Genomic DNA, 15,491 nt, shown 5'->3' on the forward strand with positions numbered 1-15,491 from the left:
GGTTGCAAGTCTCGATGTCATGACATGAAGATCACGTTCGAGTCTCATAGAACCGCTTGTATCAAACCTAGCCATTGCGACACATATCGCTAGCCGTAGGTGTATAATTGGTAGATAGAGTACATCCATCGCTACTCGCTCAACAAGGCAGCGTAGCAGATGGTGCGTTCTCAACATGCCGTAGACCCGCGCTTCGAAAGCTGTTCGCCATTGTTCGGGCCCGTCCTTGACAGAATGTGTTTAGCAAAGTCAATGCCATAGTTGGCATAAGTGGTATACCGCACGCCATTCAATGTCCTCCTCGCCATTCGCCAAACGCCTTCAATGCAATTCGTGATAATGGCCCGTTGAAATGTTCGCTTTAGTAGATGCCGCTGTCTCTCAGTCGCTTCTTGAACTCATCTGCGTCCTGCGCACCGGGTGGATAGTGTCAGCATAGATCTTGAATGTTGTTGCAAGAGCTGGCGCGGGTCATCGAGCGGTCGGTATGTGGTGGGCTCCACTCTGTCCCGTATACTACATGATCTTGGTCACGATGTCGTCCTCGGCCTGACACAGGAACAGCGTCAGCAACCGAGCTTCACGTGGAAAGAGTGGGACGTAGATGTCGAGTCGAAGCACGCATCACTCACCTCCATGTCCTCTAAACTGTCCTGCTGCCCGATGCACCTCAGCACATTCTTCTTACTGCTCTCCTGCAGCTCGCCAGCAATGAGGAGCTCGTCGAGGATGAAGTAGGCCTTTTGAAAGTTGAAGATGATGTCTAGCTCGCAGACATTGCCGTAGTACTTGTCCATCTGCTCAACATAGCGGTGGACTATCTCGAGGGCGAGCAGCTCGTTGTCGGCGGAATCGCAGCCAGCGATGAAGAAGAGGGAGGCATATCGGCGGTAAACAACCTTCGTGTCTGGGGGCTGCCTGTCAGGTCCGTGCTTGTACGCCTCCCACGCTCACCGACCTTTGTATTCGAGAAAGTTGCACATGCGGGTGCGGCGAGCAAGCACGAGCTGCGAGACATCTTTCACGATCTTGGCCTTGTCCTTGGGCGCAAGTGTGGTGAACCACTTGGCTAGGCGCTGCAGCTGTTCAGTAGGGGCGCTACAAAGCTCCTAACGACGACATACGACTTTGCCCTGCCGTGAGAGCAGGATGAGATATCTGTGTGCATCAGTGCTGGTCGTATGCAGGTCTAAGGCGAAGAGACTCACTTGATGGCCATGGTTGTTGGAGGTAGGGGAGGTATTAGAGGTGCGTAGTGGCCTGTAGAAAAACGGAGGTTCGGGCGACCACAGACCAGCCAACCCCGCGCAAACGTCAAAGCGCTCTCATTGCACCCCGCCAAACACTTCTTACTTCATCATAACCGTCTTGTCCGGAATAACGAATCTCTTTCAGTTGTGGAATTTCCACCACTGTCTCGGGCACGCGACACGATCCACATTACAACTTCGATTGGTTCTCCGTCCAAAGCTGCTTACAAACACCCTTTGTCTTTGCGATCGCGGCTCCGGCGCGTCTACTCTCCATCCTTGACTTGGCTTTCTGAAGAGTATATCACTTGGATACAAGAACCCCGAAGAGACTTCAAGGAGCCAAACAGACTCACACGAGTCTATACAGACATCATGAAGCTCATTCTCTCCACCTCGTACGCCCCCTTGCGCCTTCCTCTCCGAACCTCACTCACCTGAACGTCGTAGGAACATAATGTCGGGCGGACCGTCTGTGATACGGCGGCATACCTTTGAGAAGTCGAACACAGAACTCACCTCCTCTCTTCGCGCAAACTTCACCGCCCACCAGTCCTCTCCTCCCACACCCACAACAAACGGCAACACCACAGCACCGAAGCCGAAACCACCATTCAAGTCATGGACAACCCAACAAGACAACACATTATGGATACCCACGCACACCCCCTTCCCTCTCTCAGAACCCCGCGAATCCTACGACATAACCGTGAAACTCTTCTACCTCCCCAACGTACCAGCGGACACACGATGCGTCCAAACGCGGGAAGCCATCAACCTCGTCCTCAAAGAGCTCGGCACATCCTCAATCGACCTCCTCATCGTCTCCTTCCCAGGCATATCCTTCGACGCCGACGACGAAGAATCTGATCTCGACGACACACCCTCCGCTCCCGATTCCCTCGCCGAAGCTGACTGCGACGCAGACGGCGCCCCAGAAGACATCGACACCATTGTGACGACATGGCACACGCTCGAGAAGCTGCATGAAGAGGGGCTCGTCAGCAACCTAGGCATCTCCGAGTTCGGCTGCAGCAGGTTGGAAAAGTTTCTCCCCAGGACGAAGGTCAAACCTAGCGTGGATCAAATTAATGTGAGGGATTGCTGCGTAGTGCCCAAGCCGTTGATCTTGTATGCGAAGCAGCAGCAGATTCAGCTGTTGACGCATAATGACTGCACGAATGTGCTGCCGAGGGGTACGCTGAGGGATATACTAGGGTCGGGTGAGAAGGGCGTTGGTGTCCTTGCTGGAGAGAATGAGGATGGGGAGAGGTTAAGGGGGGAGGTGCAGCCGCAGTGGGTGGTCAAGTATACGGCTGTGGTGAAGGACCGTGGGGTTGTGGAGAGTAAGGGGTACTTTGCGGTGGCGGAGTTGAGGGAATAGGGAATATGTAATGGCATGAAAGCTGAGTTTCAGGTTGAGCGTTTCTGTCACTATACTTATTTGCTAATACACTATCTGATCCGCCCAGCACTCCACACACTCCTCTCCCAAATCTCTACACACCAACGTATCTCCACAACACCAGCATGTGCCGTCAAACATATCTGGGTTGAAATCGTAGGGGAACTGCATAGGCGATATTTGCTGCGCGTTGTCAGGAAGTTCCGCTACAACCTCTGGCAGAACCTGCGCTGTCGGGTACGGCGACGGTGAGCGCGGAGGATGAGAACGCAGAGGCCCACGTCGCTCCTCTGGCTCTATGAAAGAAACGCTTCGGTTATGTATGTTGACAATTTGCGTAGATCTGTCCAGCTGCAGTGATGCTTGAGACTGCATCATAGCGTCTGGAGAAGGAGGAGCTTGGGGCTGTAGATTTAAGGGCGGTTGAAGGCTGGCGTACGGGTTTGGCTTCTTCAGTCTGTTCCTTTTTTTAGGTAGGAGGTGCGGATTAGGGCGTGGTGCGTAGTAAACGCTGTTTGGAAGTGAGGCTGGCATATTGTGAGGGTATCCTGAATAGGAACTTGTTAAGTCTATCGACCATTATAATACATATATGTGCGGAGGACGGCCGATGAATGCTGCCCTAATTTCATGAAGTAAAGAGGCATGTGAACATTCTGGGTGTCGTCAATCATTCCGTGAATCGTTAATTGATCACGCAAGGAGCCCAAGATCCATATTTTGCAGAAGGGTATACTTGAACATTGGTCAACATGAATGAACATTAGGTATTAGCATCAAGTATATCTATTTTCCACCTCTATAACTCCCAACCGTCCTAATTCTTCCCCTCCTTCCCAATCATAATCATCTCCTTCCGATACTCCGGCAAATCGTCCTCATTCTTGATCGGGAACTGCTTCACGGCCTCATTCGCTTTGAGAATCGCCTCTCTCGCTCCATCCCACGTCTTCCTCTTCCCCGTTTCAAAGTAGCGAAACGCATGCGCAGTCTCAATCCCATTGTTCATGAGATAGCTCATCTTCGGGTCCTTCAACCAAAACATCCATCCCTTTAACCCCCAGCCTAAACTCTCCATTCCCGTCCCCGCCGCCTCATGCAGGAACCCCTGAAACTTCCAATTCTGCACCATACTCCTGTCAAAGCTACCTTCTGTCTTATCTGCAGCCCAGCGAGACGCGAGCCATGCATGGTGCTTGTCGACGTCTGATTCCATGGCGCTGAGAGAGGGGAGCGGGTGCACGTTGCGGAAGATGTTGGACACGGCCATGGACTGGACGTCGTTGAAGGAGAAGCCGTTGTTCTTGCCGTAGGCGGAGTGGCAGAGGAGCGCCATGCTGTCCGCATACTTCGGCGGGAAGATGTTGTGCCAGAGGCGGACCAGCTCGGGGCCTGAGTAGGTGGGTGGCCGGCTTGTTTCGAGGAAGGGCGCGACGCTCAGGTCGGCGGTGTAGCCGGTTGCGCAGATGACGGCATCGATGTCTTCGAGGATGGTGCCGTCTGTGAATTCGATGCTGCGGGGCCCAAGAAAGCGCTTTATTCCGTGTAAAGATGTGACTCTTCCGGCTTTTAGCAGAGGGATTATGTAGTCGCTAGCTCCAGGTAGACTGAGCGTGATGCTGGGGCTGGGTAAGATGCGCCAGTCTGGGTCCAACTTGCCCCAGCTTGAGCGCATGAGATAATCCAGTGCTTTGTCGCCACACCACTGTGCTACGGAAGGGAAGTATCGTTGCAGGAAGAAACCGCTTTGACGTCGGCGCCAGCTGAGGAGCAAGTCTGCAGGTGTATTATCGCGCCAGGTAGGGAAGATATACATTCCCCGCCGATGCGAGAGGTATACTTTCGAAGCATGTGGTAGGATGTTGTTGATCACGTCTGAGGCAGTACTAGACATGCCAACCATGACGACGTTCTTGCCTTTGTATTTCTCCACACTGCCAGGTGTTGTGAGCTTGGGAACACTTGCAATGAGGATAGGGACGATTGCTCACTCTTCTGGTCGAAATTGTTGTGCGTGCATAAGAATACCTTCGAACTTCTTATCGTCCTCGAATCTGGGCATCTGTGGATACGTCTGGTACCCGTGGCAAAGAGCTACTTTGTCGAACTCTTCTACCTTGGTCTCTCCGTTGACCAGCACCTCGACGCGCCATTTTGTGTCGTCGTCGTTGCGACTCACTTTCTTCAATGCGGCATCGAAGACGATGTCCTTGAGCAGATCGAAATGTTTCGCATATAATTCCATGAATTCCTGGAACTGTGCTTGCTACAGTGAACAACATACAGGGTAAGTCTATGGTACACATCATGATTCGAGATGATACGAACCGTGAGATGTGGTGGATAGTCTGACAAGTGTGTCAGCAAAGGAGTCCTTGCTTCAGTCTAAAAGTGCACTTACGGTCTGGCATCGGAAAATCCGACATGCCGCAAGTATACTTGCTGATGAGAGCTCTTGTGGCTGTACGGTCTCCCGTGAGCTGGCATACATTTCGGTTATTACTACCTACTCACATGGCAGAGCGGTAGTCATTGAAGGATCTTTCGTGTACGCCCATAAACCACCCACTTGCTTTCGTCGCTCGAAACCAGTGACCTTGAACCCATCTTCCCGCAACGTCTTGAGCATAGACAGCCCGCAGGCTCCTGTGAATCTTGATGTCAGCCATCTAGCCCTTCTTCTGGCAGGCAAAATACGCGTTACTCACCAGTGCCTACGACGGCGACCGTTTGTTGAGCCATGTCGATGGGCTTGAGTTGCGCTACAGCTCGCAGCATCAAGTGTCGACTCTACGAAATGAGCGGAATCAGGACGGACCCGTCCCTGTATCTAAGCATACGCACGACAACATCTCCATGGAGATGGAGGTGTAATAGTGCTTACTGTGGCCAGGGCTGCACTATGCCGCACCCGGCTAAGAACGCTCGCTGTCATTGGCCAACTACGTTACGTACGAAACGTTGTCCCTGGGGGGCCAGAAGCAACTTCGTCCGTGTCCGTGTCCATATCTCTCCGATAGTTGTCGATCTCTAATATTTTTGGAGGACCCATTGATCGGAGAATATTGTGTGTCATGCGTTGTCGGCTACGTCGCAGCTTGAGATAACTTGCGCACCTGTACGAAGGGAACCGCTACCCGACAAGCATCGTCTTTGAAGAGGATAAGCTCGGCTAGGATCTTTCCTTGTACCTTCTAGAATGTGCTTCCGACAAGATGTTTGGTGGTTTCTGGTCGCCCTTTAGTCTCCAGCAACGGCGTGGTAGGTAGTAACCCGAAGAAGGAACGGGCAGAAATAGGGTCTCGCAAATTCGCACCTTTTGTTCAAAGGAACATCAAGCTGAGGTAATCCTAGTGGATCCATGTGGAGATATCATCACACTCCCAGAAGTAGTTAAACGAGCTTAAAGTATACAATCCGTCATGTACCTGACTTCACCGACCCTCCCGATCTCAAAGATCCGTTCTCGTACACTTCCTTGAGTCAATCAGCCACATCTCAATATCGCAACACAACAATGGCCATTTCCACCCTTGCGCTCTTTTTTTTCCGCCTTCGCTGCTGCACTCGGTGCCTGCGACCCATCCACCTGCACCTTCATCCCTTCCTCCAACGCCACCTCCCAAAATTATCCCGGCTCACCCTCGCTCAACACCACCACTACCTACCCATACAACATCTCCGCCTTGAATGACGTCCCCATCGCCACAATCTGCACCTCTCCGACCGGAAACCGCACCGCCGAACTCGCTTGCGCACGCACTTATATCGACGCCATCGATGAACAACTCGCCTTCCTGTATGCGCGCAGACTAGGTTATGCGGCTGTAGCGGGTGCTAGCAAATTCGCGACGAACACGAGTTTGAATGATCCGAGTAGGAACGATGTTGTGGCTGCCGGGATGGCGGCGAAGGTCTTGAAGGTAAGTCAGTCCACGGCAGCAAATGCACACTGTTCCTCATTTCTATCTCGTTGCTTACGTCCTACCACGCTGCTTTGAAATTTTTGGAAGACATTTACTAATTGGCATACAGTATGGCGCAACGGAGGCTGCTGGGAAGGTAATGGGTGGGGAGGGTTGCATGATCTATGCGGCGTTGGAGTACGAAGTGGAGACGATACAGAAGGATTGTGACAGCACGTTCACGGTGGATGTGGAGAGGGTTTGCGAGTAGGCAGTTCTGCTTTATCGCAATGTCAGATTTACAGAAGTTGCTGTCCTCAAGATAGTTAACACTGAACTCATGTCTTGTCTGGACTGCATCACAATGTTATGATATTCCAGGGTGTATGCGAACGAGCGATTAGCGACTGGCAAAGCAAGAATCGGTGCTCGAGGATTTAACAATTTCTAGAGTCTGATGTACTGACCGGCTAACGCGAGGCATGGATCGAGTACATCATATGAAACAGAGGTGAGGGGGATCCTGGAGCGACACGAGAAACGGATGCTGAAGGGACTCGATATTCATGCCATGAGCTACCAGGCCCGTAGCCTCATGGTTACGCAGTGCCGGGCTATAGTCCGAGAACCAGGTCAGTGGATAGTCCGGGGACAATGTTCCGGGGTAGCTCAACAATTGTCGGCAGAGGATGCAATGATTAAAGCTGCCTATTATGGGGCGAGGTAGCGCCGGGGTGCAACGTTGTGGCTGGCCCACATGACGCTGCCGTCTTCCCGTCCTGGGGCGTGTGCGCCAACCTCACAAGTCCAGCGCGTTTACCCTAGAGCCGCAACAGAGAGTGAATGCGACCAAAGGCACCATACAAGACACAAACAGGAGAGCCTGCTGCGAGGGTCGAAACGCGCGGCGAGATGGACACGCACGTACCATACCCGCCAAGCGCGCTAGCCAGCTGAAAACAGTCCGGGCACCTACGTCACGTTTTCCCCTTCCTTTCCCCGTTGCACAGTTTCTTGCCTATGGCTCCGTCCCTTCCGATCACTCCAACCGCCAGCTGACCTTCACAGGCCATGCTGCCTGACATTTTGGTGGATTCGCCGTCGCCTTTGTACGGCCTTCAAACATGGCACTACGGAGGGCGTTGGTATATGGTGCGGTGGTCAACGTCGTGACCCTCGTCATATACTTCATCTACCTCTGTATCGCGATATGGCTTTCGGTTCGCCAAGGATTGGGACACAATTTTCCATGGATATGCATGATCGTCCTGTCTCTTTGTCGCCTCACCCAGGTTATTCATCCTCCGCGCGGCACCCGACCTTTAAATGCTTACGCAAACAGGTGGCGCTCGATCTTGCAGCAACCGTATTATTCCCTGAAACGAAACTTACCAATACGACCCTGGAGACTGGCGTTGCCATACTCACCGAAATAAGTCTGACGCCGTTGTTCTTGTCAACTGCAAGTGTGCTCAACATGACCTCTGGACCAAAGGGACGCCGCATGCAGTGGGTTCTGCTTCTTCTGTACATTCCTCTTATAATATCGCTCATCTTGATCGTTGCTGGCGGTATCGACCCGGATTCCCGAGACACTGCTACGTTTGCCGCGACTCCATCGACCAAAGCGGGCATTGTTCTTTACTGCGCTTGTTTCGTCGTACTAATATGGGCGACTACTATAATAGCCGCGCGTTTGTACCTTGCAAACCCTCTTGAAGTCAAGATCTTGACCACCGTTGTCCTCAGCTTGCCTTTCTTTCTAGTCGACGTGGTATACATGATGTGCTTCGCTTTCGAAGGTAGTGTCACGCCTCAGCGCTTCAATGTCATCAGCGGAGACGTCACGATACAACTTTGCATGCAAGTTATCATGGAATACATCATCGTTGGTCTGTATCTTGGACTGGGTTTGAAGATACCGGACAAGGCTGCCAAGCTGAAAGAAATAGTTTTGGGAGATCACGACTACGAACAATTGAGAGAGACGTTCCTCTGGAAAATGTACGAAGCAGGCTCCGCTACAGTCGCCGTAATCGTAATGCCCGGGTTGCGGTTCGCACATTGGATGTTAGGGAGGATACTTCGCGCGGGTGGGGGGTCATGACCAATGTTGAATACCTTTCAATCTCGCGCCAGTATCATTAGCCTCGCCAATACGTGGATCATCGGCCTACCGTTTACAATGAGGACTCGTATCCGAAGGACTACTTCACGACCAGATCCAGTTCACCTTCCCTCTTTGAGCCTTTATGCACAGAAGATGTTCGATGGATAAATGACCTTTGTCCATATGCCAGGCGACACACTTCAGTCTCAGCACCATGGCCATAGTTGCTTTCACAGCCATGAGGTACTGGAAAACCATTGTTACCATCACTGCGTCCCCCAGAATGCCATCAGGTCGAATAGATCTATCTATTGCGAGGAACGAGGAGACCACGTGGAATGTGTCAGAGTGGCTCGATGTAGCGGAGCATAGAACCGCGCGGAATGCTCTTCCGTACACAAAACCAAGCCTCGCAAGTTTGCCAAAGGCCGCAACAAGGACCTTCACTGCGCTTCCTCTGTTCTTCGCTACGCAACACAAATGTGGCGGTAACAAGCGCGTGTAGCACTTCTTTGGAGCTGCTATTCTTCAAAAACTCGGCTGGCACCAGCAGCGACTGCTATGCTCGGTCCATTTGGAAATTCCCTACTGGCAATCCGTATATCCGGCTTCTGACCAGCATGCTCTTCGATCTGGCTATCCTAAGCATTTTGAACTAGTATCAAACTTGCGTCGAAGAGGCAGCTTAGTGTAGAGAGGTTAGATCATAAATGCAATGGAGATCTGCAACACTCCGTAGCTTGACTAAAGACTAAATATTACACTCTAAACATATTATGAAGAGACGATTCTTCCCCTCGTGCAGGTCTATAGTAACGGAAAATGGTGGAAATCTATACTCCATCCCAACAGTTGACACCCATCCAGCAGTGGGCACCGGAAGGCCCAGCTGCTCCACCTTGGTGATTCGAGTAGCCACAAAGGGCATCCTCTTCAAGAAATTGCCAAGCGAGCATCTGCCATGTCTGCTGCCAACAGGTCGACCAACTGTTATAGACAACAGTGCCGGATCCGCTCAAGTCGACCAAGCCATTCGCACAGTCCTGAGGTGCTCCATTGTTCCAGTCCAGGAATGCCAGGTGGTGGATGCACTGGATCAGAATCACCATGTCGAGTGGCTGACCGTTCGCCCCCAGCCTGGGATCACCTTCAGCCACGGTCCTGCCGTTGTTCCAGGAATGCGTGCCGTCTCCCACACGCCACCAGTCAGTGTCGGGGTCGTGTCGGACAGGGACACGTGTGAATCGCGGATCGATGATATATGTGACGCCTTCGTGGAAGAACTCGCCGCCCCATTTCCAGTTGAACTGGTTGGCGACCGAGGAGTAGTCTATGGTATAAGTCAGCGTCGTCTTCACCGTAAGAGGCCTCTCCAGATCAACTCACCGCAATCTGCACTAAGCTGCTTGAAGTTCGCTTTGCATTCGTCAACGGACAAAGTGGTTCCTTCCGCATATTCCAACGAGAGTACGGCTTCGTTCATCGAGCCACTGTTAAACGTTGTCACACTACCACCTTCGCCACCCCCGTTGATAGAACCGAAGTCGTTGCAGAAAGTATCGATATTCGTATCGAGGACCGATTGCTCCATGAATTTCCAGTTGTTCCTATCATTAGTCCGTGGAGTGTGCGTATCGTCTCCTTTCTTGTAGCAGACCCTAGTGTCAGGTCCAGAGCCGCCGGCATTAGGACCAAGCCAAATCTGGCTCAAGTCGCTTGCCGAGTACCATGTGAGCTGCTCAGTAAATGCATCTCCGGCACAAGGACACTTGTTGTACTTCCCTTCGGCCATACAGAGACCGTTGGAATCAACGGGCGCGCAGGTGGTCATGCCGCAGAATGGCCACCATTCCGTCTCGCTGTATTGCACCGTGCATCTCTGTCGATCGCAAGCGCAGTTCTTCAAAAAGCCAGTGCATACCGCATCGTCACCACCGACGCAAAGCGTATGCTCGCAGGGAACATCTTCCACAGGTGGGCACGTCAATTCCATGTTCCCAACTCGCGCTGTGGAAAAGGCCGTGTAGTCGGTTGCGTGTAGGTTGAGGTATCTGGCAGCGGTGTCCATAATAGTGTAGTACAACCAGATGAGCTCTGTAATGCTAAGGTCAGTTTCGTCTGCTTTCAAAAAGTTGGCAGCAGCAGGGAGACCATCGACAAAAGCCGAGTTAATGGTCTCTAAGGTGTACTTGGGCACGTTGGTGAGATCCGCAAGAGTACCAGGGATGGGGTTTCCCCGATACAATTCCGTCAACGTTGAAACCATGTTGACATCGCGGAGTAGGGACGTGGCAGTGCTGACGAGACACGCAACAGTGAAGTCGTCGGCGCGCTTAGTCGCCGGGCATGTCGACGAGGTCAACACGTCGTATGCCAAACTGGAGGCGTCCAGAGGCATATGGACAATGGTGCTTGCTGCTTCGATGGTAAGAAGTGTGAGTCCAATGGTACTGCCGTCGCCGGGGTCGGTGCCACCGCCGCCGCTGCCGCCGTTATCGAGACCGTCCGAATAAGCGGGCAACCGAGGGTCTGATGGAGCACCGTCGTCAGGTCCGTTGCCAACGTTGCCACCGCCATCGCACTCGTTGAACCAAGTCCAGGCAATGTCCGTTCTGGGCATGTTTCTGATCACATCTGCGCGGCCTGTGGCACCCATCTTGGCAAAGTATATGTTCGCGCCTCGGTCGGCAGGGAAATCATTGGCCGCCAACCAGGGAGTCGGTTGTTTGTCCTGATGACAACGAATCAGAAAAAGCCTCCTTTCGGAGAGTCTAAGAGAAAAAGAAAGGAGGTGTGACCACATACCCAGAAAAAGGTGCTGCCACCTGTGTCCTGCGGCCCACCATTCAACCACAGCCGAACCTCGCCTGTGAACTTGTCGACCCATAAGAAATCTAAGCGTAGTGGCATACGAATTAGCGAAAGTCGGGTCCAGGTATTCTCCCTGATTACGTACCTGCCTTGCCATCACCGTTTACATCAGCAAATCGATGGTTAGCGCGGTCAAAGCCCTCCGAGAACTTGAATTGCTTCGAGTACGTAAGTCCATTTACGGTGTTCAGATAACCATAAGTTCGACCGTCTTCTTCCATGCAAAGGTAGTCTACGCGGCCATCACCGTCGATGTCGGCGAATCGAAGCCCAAGATCTAGAATAAGGACCGAGTTAGCAAAGCAGATCGATGAGGGTATCAGAGATACAGATCCAAGGTCCAAGATCAGCATCAATCCGGTGTTTACGCACCGAAAGTCCCGACGCCCCAACCTTCTGTACATTTGCTGCCTGTAACGATCCCGGCACGGTATTCGAATGTTGGCGATGCTTGTCCCGAAGTCCAAGTGTTCTTCCACATATCCACATTGCCCGTGTGTTTGTCAACGGCGAGAATATCGCAGAGACCGTCGCCATCCCAGTCTCCAAAATGAAGGCTCTTACGGTCTCGATTGACGTTGATGATCTCGCCATGGGTAGTCCACGCAGGCGGGTTTTGAGTATTCTCAAACAGCTCGACACCTCCGTATGACCAAACCCAGAGATAACTGTGCCACTATTAGCGCGTTACGTTGATTAGCCTAATTTGAATGTACTCACTCATCGTGGCCTCGTCCGAACATGTCGCAGTAATGCACACCGTCGCCTTTTACTTTAGTACCGCCTGAACCAGTGTTCTTGAAAACGTCGAATGTGTACGACCATGTAGTTTTACCGTTGGCAACTGCGCTTGTCTCCACGACATGCACATAATCTTGGTGTCCGGGATCTCCTCCGGTGATCCTGCCAAACTTCGCGTGGTCTTGGTTCATGTCAGGGTCGTCAGGGAAGCCACGTGCGCCGTTGGTAGCCTCGATCCAATATGGCTTGAGCTTTCCACCATCATCCTTGGAGCCGCGTTGGTTGATGAAAATACGAGTGGAGCCATCTTCGAAGAGATATACCCAGTCCTATGCGACATCAGCGAAGACCGTTAAGATGACAGGGAGGACTTGGAGGAACGAACCGCTTTGAAATCACCGTTGATGTCAAGTAGATGGACGCCTTCAATGCCTGGCATGCCTTTGTGTTCGAAAGTGGGCGCCCCACCTACCATACCTTGCCAGTATTCAGGAGCGTCTCCTGAGCCGCCATTGCGCCAACAGTAGATATCACCAATGTCATTAATGGCACAATAATCAAGTCTTCCATCGCCTAGTACCAATAGTAAGCGACTGATGATTCATTCAGGGGACAGAATGCATGAGGGTTGGTCCAGGATCCCCTTGATCCGTTTCGGCAATTCACTCACCGTCGATATCTCCAAGGCGGATTCGTTCCTGGGGAGCCCAGTCCATTCCCGTATAGATCTGACCAATGTACTCGAAAGTTGGTGGGTTGCCGCCTTTGTTGATGGACGCGTACATGTTACCTTCGAGGTTGAGACAGATGAAGTCCTATGGGTAGTGTGAACACCTGATCGAAGTGTATGGATAGGAAATGAAGGGAACTTACGTCGAGACCGTCGTTGTTGATATCACCCCATCTAACACCGCGGTTCAAGCATTGTGATTTGACATCAATTTCTATCCAATTCGCGCCAAAAGTTCCAGCGGTGTTTTGCTTGTAGGACACTAAGAGTTGAGGGATCAAGTAAGCAGGAGTCACGACGAGGATAGTGCGAGCGACTCACCATAGGGTAGCCCATCACCTCGTTGGTCCGGATCCAGGACTCTAATCAGCTCGTCCAACTCGGCGCCACGGTCTGCATTGCCAGGATTAGTCAATTGCGCATAATGGAACTGTTTCAGGATCGACTAGATTTGATGTCAGTCTGCTGGTTCTCTTAAACAAAAACAGGCTTTGAGAAACGTACATCATCTCCAACCCACGATTCATGATTCGAGGTACTCCATTGTGTACTGCTGTGAGTGTAAGTTCCGTCATCAGCACCCGAGCCGCGCTGAGTTTGAATAGGTCCACGAAAATCACTTTGTGCGGGAATACACACGCCTCCTGCATTGGAGCCTTCATTGTCAACAGGGTCTTTTATCCAGCCTTTTTCGATGACCCTATTGATGGCAGCGGTCCAGATAGCCGCCATTTTCGGATACGTATCATGTCGGGGATGGATGCCGTCCGTGAGGTCACCAACTTCCATGTAGAACGTTGCTCCGCCTGTAAAATGATTAGCCAGTGAACTATAACTCGATTTCGAAGGCGATTTACCATTGTTGTTTATTGGGCTCATCTCAGCGAGCTGAATGTGTTGTCCAGCGGCTTGTTTGGTTTGAACTAGTGATCGCAATCCCGTGTTGATAGTATTGGCATAGTCGTTGTGGTGGCTATCGCTTTGCGGAAGAAGCGTAGAAAGTATGATAACAGCATCTGGGTCCCCCAAGGACCAGATGTCGTCGACCATGGACTTCATGCGGTCCGCAGCTGCAGCTACGTAGTCGGCCCCGCCACGATCATCTCCTTGTATAGCATCATTGGTGCCAGCATTGATAAGAATGAGATTGGGCTTGTTCCGAATACCGCAAGGCATCCAGGTGTCATGAATCTCTTGGATGACCTTTGAAGGATGACCCTCGTGTTGTCTATCCAAGAAAGAATTGCCTAAGCCGAGGTTCGTCAGTACCACGCCTGTAAGCGCTCGATACATATGATATCAAACATCCAACCGGGTAAGGATGCAGCATACCTGTAGATGAACAACCGACCATATTGACCTCATAGCCAAGATATCGAAGCTCGTCTCTTAGGGGCTTACGGTAACCATTTTCGCTACCAGAAGGGGTGTCTCCAATCCCCAATGTGATAGAGGCCCCTAGAGGCATGACACGAAGAAGAAGTGTTGCATCTTGCGCGAGAATACGCGCTGTAGATCTTGTAGAATTGGAACTCAAACTTGAGGACTCATTGGCGCGCTTTGTAATAGGGCTAGATAATGCCGTATGAATTATTGTAAGGAAAAGAAACCTGCATAAAGAGTGACGCATAGGGAGCGAAAGGAAGCTGAGGCAGCAGCTCGACTGATGGATTGTTCAACACCGATGGAAAAAAAGTGATAGAGCGTGTCTTCGATTTGGCCAACCCAGACACCTATATTATATTATAGCTGAAGGTAGTCAGACAGTCGACCCGTCGTGAATCCTCGCCATGCTCCCCAAAGGTCCGTCTTCCGGCAGGAGGCGTAGGACATGGGTGGTGAATCTGCTAGGTGCCGTATAATCTTTCACAAGTGGAGCGCACTAATGCTAGGAAGGGGTTAGTTCAGGTCGTCCGTATAATTTGATCGTACACGCGCATGATCCCACGGTCAGACCTTACAACAGCCGCAACTACCGATTCCTCTCAATGACTCGATGGAAATCACGGACTAGTTGTCAGGAGGGTAGTAGTGGCGTAAGTCGTTAGACTCGCATAGTCTTGCTGTAAGTGATGCGTTAGACTCGCATAGTCCTGCCGTAAGCAATCCATTAGACTCGTATAATCTTGCCGTAAATCCTGCGGTAACACAGAAACGATTCGCCTGGATTTTACCACCACAGTTCACGGAGAGCTTCCCTTCTAACATGGTCGCGAAGAAGACAAGTTCTTGAAGGTACTGGGCATCTATATTGACGTAAAGATAGTGAGTTTCGGCGTATCACGTTGGTTGCAATGGTCTTGCTGGACAGCATCTCGGCACGTATGAAGGCGTCTTCAATTTGGTAAAGTCGTACGAGGTTGCACCTCGGCCCTGGTTTAATGTTTTCGCACAGAGTGAGCTCGCTACGCTGCCGACACTACACTACGGAAGTGCACGTTTAGTTTGTCAATTAAATCTCATTATGGGGGCCGAGACC

General features: G+C 51.6%; 5 protein-coding genes across 5 annotated transcripts; 2 read left to right on the forward strand and 3 right to left on the reverse strand.

Moving 5' to 3' along the window:
- Window positions 1-516: 516 nt before the first annotated feature.
- On the reverse strand, window positions 517-1,219 carry N0V89_006610 (uncharacterized protein; the record flags this gene model as incomplete). Its single annotated transcript, XM_056215380.1, has 5 exons — window positions 517-549; window positions 633-907; window positions 959-1,076; window positions 1,125-1,158; window positions 1,209-1,219. 5 exons carry the CDS (start codon window positions 1,217-1,219, stop codon window positions 517-519), a joined length of 471 nt encoding a protein of 156 aa, XP_056069627.1.
- A 488-nt stretch (window positions 1,220-1,707) lies between these two features.
- Window positions 1,708-2,634, forward strand: N0V89_006611 (uncharacterized protein; the record flags this gene model as incomplete). The annotated part of the gene is made up of 1 exon (XM_056215381.1): window positions 1,708-2,634. One exon carries the CDS (start codon window positions 1,708-1,710, stop codon window positions 2,632-2,634), a length of 927 nt encoding a protein of 308 aa, XP_056069628.1.
- Window positions 2,635-3,472: 838 nt separating this feature from the next.
- On the reverse strand, window positions 3,473-5,081 carry N0V89_006612 (uncharacterized protein; the record flags this gene model as incomplete). Its single annotated transcript, XM_056215382.1, has 4 exons — window positions 3,473-4,589; window positions 4,647-4,921; window positions 4,984-5,003; window positions 5,057-5,081. 4 exons carry the CDS (start codon window positions 5,079-5,081, stop codon window positions 3,473-3,475), a joined length of 1,437 nt encoding a protein of 478 aa, XP_056069629.1.
- A 2,603-nt stretch (window positions 5,082-7,684) lies between these two features.
- On the forward strand, window positions 7,685-9,175 carry N0V89_006613 (uncharacterized protein; the record flags this gene model as incomplete). The annotated part of the gene is made up of 3 exons (XM_056215383.1): window positions 7,685-7,780; window positions 7,903-8,615; window positions 8,875-9,175. The coding sequence occupies 3 exons, from the start codon at window positions 7,685-7,687 to the stop codon at window positions 9,173-9,175; spliced, it is 1,110 nt and encodes a 369-aa protein (XP_056069630.1).
- Window positions 9,176-9,503: 328 nt separating this feature from the next.
- N0V89_006614 (uncharacterized protein) lies at window positions 9,504-14,188 on the reverse strand (the record flags this gene model as incomplete). The annotated part of the gene is made up of 12 exons (XM_056215384.1): window positions 9,504-10,000; window positions 10,057-11,401; window positions 11,476-11,564; window positions 11,627-11,818; window positions 11,914-12,209; window positions 12,262-12,611; window positions 12,668-12,855; window positions 12,953-13,097; window positions 13,156-13,226; window positions 13,334-13,457; window positions 13,517-13,818; window positions 13,870-14,188. The coding sequence occupies 12 exons, from the start codon at window positions 14,186-14,188 to the stop codon at window positions 9,504-9,506; spliced, it is 3,918 nt and encodes a 1,305-aa protein (XP_056069631.1).
- Window positions 14,189-15,491: the final 1,303 nt, after the last annotated feature.

This window comes from Didymosphaeria variabile (assembly GCF_027946475.1).
Source record: "Didymosphaeria variabile strain IMI 356815 chromosome Unknown scaffold_5, whole genome shotgun sequence".
NCBI classification, from domain to species: domain Eukaryota; kingdom Fungi; phylum Ascomycota; class Dothideomycetes; order Pleosporales; family Didymosphaeriaceae; genus Didymosphaeria; species Didymosphaeria variabile.